The sequence below is a fragment of the Rhamphochromis sp. 'chilingali' genome (genome assembly GCF_963969265.1).
Source record: "Rhamphochromis sp. 'chilingali' genome assembly, chromosome: 15".
Taxonomy (NCBI): Eukaryota; Metazoa; Chordata; class Actinopteri; order Cichliformes; family Cichlidae; genus Rhamphochromis; species Rhamphochromis sp. 'chilingali'.
Window position 1 is genome coordinate 29,303,989 of NC_137942.1, and position 7,197 is coordinate 29,311,185.

Below are 7,197 nucleotides of genomic sequence, written 5' to 3' on the forward strand. Positions count from 1 at the left end.
CTGAGAGCTCAAACTGACACACTGAGGCGCTGCCCCCTCGCCAGAGATGACGACCTATCACCTGTAACTCCCCTCTGATCCCCATCTCTCACGTCCTGTGGAGAATCGCACCTTTCTGGCTTTATTATTTTACTTCCTGTTTGCTCAAAGCATAAAAAACAGGAAGTTGATGTTTGGGACTGTTAGCTGGACAATAGTCATGTGATGAAGCAAAAACGCCATCTGCTGGTGAAACAAACTTTATTCACCCAAAACCCAAAAAACAAAACATCAACACAAAGATCCCTCCACAAATAGGGACTGGTCACACCCACCACCTCATATTGGCTGTCACAACATGAATTTTAACCAACAGCAACATCCATTAACATCCAGCCAATATTTACCTTTAAATCCTAACTTTAATTTTGAAAGTCTTGCTGCAGGAAAAGTGTTCATAATAATGTTACCACTAATTCAAAACAAAAGGGGTTTTAGCCTTGAGCTAATATGCACGTTACATAGTGGGTGGGATGTAGAGTGTGTCTGTGTGGTGAGGGGGCGGGGCAGCAATGTATCCAACAACATGAGAACGTGGCCTCCAGTCGATATTGGCCTGTATGGGTGGTAGGAAGAGTGGTGAGGGTGGTGGGCGGGATGTGGAAGAGGAGGTGCAGGGGCTGTAGTCAGGTAGGTGCTTGGGGGTGGAGCTTCATATGGCAGGTGGAGCAGTGGGAGAGGAGGGAGGGGCGACTGATCTGGGTAGAGGAGAGCAGAGGAGGGGGCGGAGCCTGGAGGAGTAGGACTGATGGAGGAGGAGCTTTCCATGGAGACACCTGAGGAGACAAACCACATGCCTTTATTTTCAAAGTAAATTCGTTTATAATGCAGAAAATTTGGGTTTTAATGTGGAGGCACACTAATCATGTGACCTGACCAATGACTAACAGCGCCTGCAATTGGCCCATTGTGCTTCTGCCTTCATCTGACTCCAGAATTACTGCACCGCACTTCCTGTCTGTTGCCACGCCTGTTTGCTATGTTCATCCGGTCAAATTTCACCTTAATAACAATACAGTAGTCATTGGGTACAGGAATGTGACAGCTGGATGGTGTAGGGTTTGCCCCACCCTTCCGTCCTCATTGCGCCACTCTCACCATTATGCAGCTGTAAAGCTTCACCAACAGACCTGCTGACCTCCGGCACTTCTACACTGTTTTATTGACAAACACTTCCTGTTTTGGCAGCGTGTGCACTCCAAAGGTAAAGGTAAAGTACTGACCGCCGTTGCGTCCCTCTGTCTGTCCATCTGCAGACCTGGAGGATTCTGGGTAGGAGCTGGCGGGCTGATGGGAGATCCGCCCAGTCTCAGAGAACGGCTGGGAGGCAGCTGGGGACGGAAGATGGGACAGATCAAGTCACAGTAAAGGGGGTGGAGCTTAAATTAAAACACCTGAGGGACCATCCATGCTGTAATGACATCACTGCACACATCTTCCTGTTAGTCATGTGTTCCCCACAGTTGCCTCCTACCTGATCGCACTGTTTTATTGTGAAAGGCTTCGCTACGGAAGTGAAGGCTCAGCTAAAAGATGAAACTTGCATCTTTTGTATACAGGTGGAGGAAGTGCAGCACCACCTGCTGGAACCGATCACTCTTACCGTGCAGAGGGGGCTCCTGGCCCAGGTAGGGCGTGTAGGGCTGGTAGGGGTAGGCAGTCTCAGGTGAGGAGGCGGGATACAGCTGCTGCTGTTGCTTCCAGCAGCTCTGATGGTACCACTGAGGAGACAGATGGTCACATGACGGTCACATGACAAATTCACAGCATCATGTCATCACCTGAACCTGAAACACCTGCAGAATCATCTATAAACATTCAAAGAACCTGAAGGAAACGTGTGTCTCTTTGAAACGGCAGCCACAGGTTAAAGGAGAGGAACACCAGTCACATGACCTCCACAGGACCCAGGTGATCAGAGTGCCCTTGGAAGATGTTTACCACACCTGCAAGTGACTCAGGTGCACTCAGACTTCTGCTGCTAAAACAGATCTGCCAGTGGAGGAGCTGAGCTAGTTTCAGTCATTATGTCCCGTTTATAGGTCGGAAACCTGCAGTCAGCTGAGACTGAAGGATCACCTGGATGATAACGAAAGGTTTCTCCCACTGAAAACGTCCAGAACAGAATCAACATTCTGTGATGCTCCGTGAGTTCATTCAGGCGTCTCACCTTCACCTGTCAGCGCCGCTTCAAAGACTGCTGTTTACTGTTCAGGTGTCTCTTACCTGGATGCCCAAATTGAAGTAATACTGGAGGACTCTGCAGTCTACACATACTGCTCAACACACTGATCAGATAGTAGTGTGGGGTTAAAACGCCAACTCCTGTCTGTTCTAGGTAAGTCAGGCATAGCCAGTCAGAATTAAAGGGGCGTGGTCTGATATAACTATGGCACGGTATTCACAGGCACATGCAATACTAGTCAAGTAGTCTATCCTAGAAAAAGTGTGATGGACATAAGAGAAAAAGGAATACTCCTTTCAGTCAGATGCAGATATCCCTGTTCCCGTATGAAGAAAGGAATGAATGCGTTTATGTTTTTGAACAGAAACAGGAAATACACACTCAGACTTTGTCCCGACTGCCGTTAGACCAAAACCAAGAGAAGAAGAGAGCTCGGCGCGTCACAGGAACAGGAAGTGCTCAAAGTCCAAGCACCATTACCTTCAGAGGTTGCGACCTCTGGAGGATGACGTTGGACAGGCGCTTTAGGCCTGCTGTACAGGTTTTTGATTGGACGAACAATGTTTAGAGCTGTTCTCTGTCCAGCTTATCGCCGCCCACCGAGACGAGGCGGAGCAGAGATGGCAGCTGCAGTCTGTGGCGCGGTCGCAACAATATTCTCCTGAAGTCTGAAGCAGGAAGTTGAACTTCCCCGGGTCTGAAACGAGACGCTCAGACTGTGAGGCAGCAGCGCCAACCACTGAGCTACCCTGGCACCGCTGTCACACACGCGATGATGTCACCTTCAAGCTACGCTGCGGGACGTACCTGCTGGCTGTAGCTGAAGTTCACGTCTGATCTCGTGGGAGAGTCAGCCACGCCTCCTTCCTGCTCATCCTTTCAAAATAAAATAGAAACAGACTGATTACAGCTTCATGGGGTCACTGATCACATGACCTCTTCACACGTGCAAATTTCAAACCAATTTTCATGTGCAACATTATGCTGACCTGCATCACACTAACAGGAGACAGAGGCAGAGGTCAGCTCTTACCTGATTGGTGGAGGTCTCAGTGGCGCTGTAAACTCCGGAGGTCTGGAAACTCTGATCTGAAATAATGTGAGACAGAGTCACCAACATGGCTGCTGCAGGGAGGCGTGTCACAGCGGGATCACGTTACTCACCCTGTGAACTGTAGATGAAGTCAGCATATACACGTCCACATATGGGACACTTGTGTCCATTTCTGACATAGTGATGCCTTTGAGACTTTGAGGCGACAGCAACCTGTTGCCGTTCCTCTGTCCTCTGCGGCAACTCACTGCTCACGAACGCCCCCTGTACACAAAAAGAAGACGCATACAACTACTAAAAAAGTTTTATTTTTTGTCTTACTCTTACTTAATATTTACAAATGCCAATGAAAATAAATTATCTGCAGTACTGTTAGTAATTCTGACTACTTTTGATTTGACCTTTATATTTCTTTGAATATATATACTGTCTTTGAATTCATCTTGTGTACGAAACCCACTACTACTCCTCCTCATGACCTCACTAAAAATGGACTGGAGCTAACTCACCTCTTCCTTAAACTCATCTTTTCTCAGTTGTCTTTAAATTTATCTGGTGGAGGTTTCCCATCATCACTCATTTCTAATCTTCTTCTAAATCTTCTCTTTAATTAATTATTGCCACATTTAATTAATTATCTAATGGTGTATTTAATTAATTCATTATGGCAGTCCTGGTGTTCCATACATATGAGCTGACCATGTGACGTAGAAGAATACAAAGACATATTTTGTTGAATGTATAGATTGTGGAAGCAGTGAAACTGAGGATGAATTTCACATCTCTTTGTGGCATAGGACACCCAGTTTTGTTTTTCATGGCTACCTTAGGAATCCTTTTACGTTCTTGTTCTTCCTCCTCTTCTGAATAGCCTTCAGATTCATCCTGTGTGGGTTTCCAGTCATCTGTCCCATCATCTTCAGATGAGCTCACAGACTGTTATTAGAGCAGAAAAATATATATTTTGCTCATTTTCCATGGATGTGTGAAAACAACATATTTACAGAAACTTAGCTGGATTTTTCTTGCCCACCTTAGGAACCCATTCTCTTGCTTCACTCTCCTCCACACCTGTCCTATCGCTTTTAGAAAAGATCACCATCTGTTTTTAGAAAAGTAACAGAACAAAACATAGAAAATAAAATAATTTCCAACAGTGCATTTTGAGGTCTAAGCATCCCAGAAACTGCACAGACATATGTCAGACATAACTTAAAACCACCAGTATAGGTTCATCAAGGCCCTGAGGGGAAAAACTACGTTTCCCACAAAATATTATGTTACTTCCGGTTTTGGCAGGTAATGGCAGACATGCATCCTTTTTTTTTTTTTTTAATTTTGTTTTTAAAATTTTGGTCGCCAACGGAGAGTGTTTGGTAGCGCTGTCCTCAGAAAACACCGTTTGTACTGTTTCGAATCATAACTCTGGTTTTACGTGGCCTATTAACACAATTAAGAGAATATCATTTGAAGTCCGCACTTTCAACACAAGTTGAAATGGAGACTGGGGCTGTGTCCCAATTCAGAGACCGCACGCTTGAAGTACGCATTCTGAGTGCGATTACGTCACCGCCACGTGACGACTGTCCCAACTCGAAGCGTACTTCAAATGCGCCGTCGATTTCCCCAAATATCAAGCGTGGTCCGGTGCACGCTTCGTGGTCCCATATATCCCACAATTCATAGCGCGGCGGTGGGTGTGGATAATTTTGCTGCAAAATCCACATAAAATGTAATAAATAAATCATATAATACAAAAATCAACTATTCACATTTCAACTTTTAACTATTTAAATTTTCATCTTTTTCCTTTTACAAATTTAAAGTGAAAACAACACAAAACACTGCAAACCACAACACAATTAAATATAAATTATAATATGAAAACAAAAAGAACATGTATATTCTCTGTCATATGGGCCCGCATGAATAAACTTTCTGAATCCTTTATCATCTGCAACCGAAAATAGTTGTGGATGATTACTATACCTTTCTATCCCTGGCTCTCTTTCTCTCTCTCTCCCTCTGGCTGTTCCTGTGCTACTGAGAGTAACTACCGCCCCTCCCCCCCTCTGCCCACGTGCAGAGTGAAGCGGAAAAACGTGCGAGAGAGAGAGCGAGAGAGAGAGAGAGAGAAAAAAAACCACGTGACGGCTCGCGATAAGGAGCCGGCTCCCGTCGTTCACGTCAAAGAGACGGCTCTAAGAGCCATTTCGTTCGCGAACGACCCATCACTAACACACACACAACAGCAGCCCCTCTCGCTCGGTTTTTGCATTTGCGCTCGCTAACAACGTGTTGCTGGCGCTCTCAACATTTCTGCCCGTGCGCGCTCAACTCTTTCTCTACACCGTTATATTTGTGCCACAAAAACAGCCAGACAGGACAGGGTTAAAAAAAAAACCCGACAAGGTACCTGTTTGTACTCATGTAACTTTTGAAAGTTAGCTTCATACCTGAGAGCTGGTACCTTCAAACTCTTTCTTCTTTCTTTCTTTCTGACAGTCGTATTGGCGGTTGGCAAACAATTGAAAGGTGCATTTACCTTCATCCATGGTGCTTCGAAACTCTCACTAGAACAATCTGCTGCTGTACTCATGATCACATGACATAGATGATTCTGATTGGCTGCTCAAATGCTCATTAGGGGCGGAACATTTTTATAACATTAGTTACCATAGGGCATTGGAGCGTGATGTCACGGGGGTGGGCGTGGAAAGGATTTTGGCCTGATGCGCCATTTTCGGGGTCAAAATAATATGGCGTTATTTTTGTGCCACTATTCTGAGCGCACGTAAAAAAGGTTTGCAGGTGCAAATGATGTATTTTGAGGAGAAATTTATTTTGAGCGAAGAAAAGCTGAATTTGAGCGAACAAAACTCATTCCTGCGTGCAAAAAATGTATTTCAGTGTTTGCTATTATCCACACACACACACACACACACACACACACACACACACATACAATGGCAGCCCCTCTCGCTCAGTTGTCAAGCCAGCCTCCAATTCGAGACTTGCAGTCAAGCCAGCCTCCAGTTGATTTTACGTTCCCTGTGTATTCAAAGTATTACGGGAATGGATGTGGAAACCGGATTTCAAAATAAAAGCCAACTTCGAGTGAATTAACAGATATGTTAAGAACATAATAACATATAATTTAGGCCCTTTTTTTTTTTTAGAAACTCTAATGTTACATCTACATGACACAGCCTTGTACCCTAATTGTGCCCTGTCACTATCAAGGCCATCTTATTTTGGATTTCAAAGTAAAAGCCCTGTGAATCTTCATTTTTGAACTACTCTTTCAATGAATTCATAATGCTCTTAAAAGCAAAAGTCGTATTTCCAAATACTATTTGAACTTTGTATCAACACTTTCCAACCGCAGTCTTTTTCACAGTAATACCATATCAATATCAAGTCAGTCTGATTTTGCTTTTCATAGTAATGGCCCTTTGAAATTGCCGATATTTGACTTAATCTCCTAACGATTCAAAATGCTCTAAAATGAAAAATTCTTGTTTCCACAGGGTAATTCCACTTTAGATCAACAGTATACAACCCCGCAGTGATACCATATCAATATCAAGTCATTCTGATTTTGCTTTCAAAAATAAAAGCCTTTTCAAATTGCCCATAGTTGACCTACCTTTCAGTGATTTCAAAATGCTCTAAAATGGAAAATTCCTGTTTCCACAGGGTAATTCCACTTTAGATCAACAGTATACAACCTCACGATGTTACCATATCAATATCAAGTCATTCTGATTTTGCTTTCAAAAATAAAAGCCTTTTCAAATTGTCCATAGTTGACCTACCTTTCAGTGATTTCAAAATGCTCTAAAATGGAAAATTCCTGTTTCCACAGGGTAATTCCACTTTAGATCAACAGTATACAACCTCATGATGTTACCATATC

General features: G+C 43.9%; 1 protein-coding gene across 3 annotated transcripts; it reads right to left on the minus strand.

Moving 5' to 3' along the window:
- Positions 1-229: 229 nt before the first annotated feature.
- LOC308411508 (uncharacterized protein) lies at positions 230-6,029 on the minus strand. Of its 3 annotated transcripts, XM_080905427.1 has the most exons (10): positions 5,989-6,029; positions 5,735-5,908; positions 4,312-4,380; positions 4,104-4,214; positions 3,389-3,542; positions 3,258-3,313; positions 3,032-3,100; positions 1,643-1,760; positions 1,263-1,370; positions 230-815 (listed from the first exon to the last, which is right to left on the minus strand). In XM_080905427.1, exons 2-10 carry the CDS (start codon positions 5,831-5,833, stop codon positions 457-459), a joined length of 1,143 nt encoding a protein of 380 aa, XP_080761553.1. In that variant the 5' UTR covers positions 5,834-5,908; positions 5,989-6,029; the 3' UTR covers positions 230-456. The 3 variants fall into 3 exon arrangements, with proteins under 3 accessions (XP_080761553.1, XP_080761554.1, XP_080761555.1); XM_080905428.1 differs by lacking the exon at positions 5,989-6,029 and having other exon boundaries at positions 5,824-5,908; XM_080905429.1 differs by lacking the exons at positions 5,735-5,908; positions 5,989-6,029 and adding an exon at positions 5,268-5,663.
- Between the last annotated feature and the right edge of the window lie 1,168 nt (positions 6,030-7,197).

What these genes read in the sequence shown, in the direction of transcription:
- LOC308411508 (XM_080905427.1), bottom strand. Translation starts at nt 5,833, where the DNA reads ATGGATGAAGGTAAATGCACCTTTCAATTGTTTGCCAACCGCCAATAC. An exon ending in CAAGAGAATGGGTTCCTAAG is followed by an intron (nt 4,215 to 4,311) that starts GTGGGCAAGAAA and finishes CTCTAATAACAG; the next exon opens with TCTGTGAGCTCATCTGAAGA. An exon ending in CTGAGACCTCCACCAATCAG is followed by an intron (nt 3,101 to 3,257) that starts GTAAGAGCTGAC and finishes TTATTTTGAAAG; the next exon opens with GATGAGCAGGAAGGAGGCGT.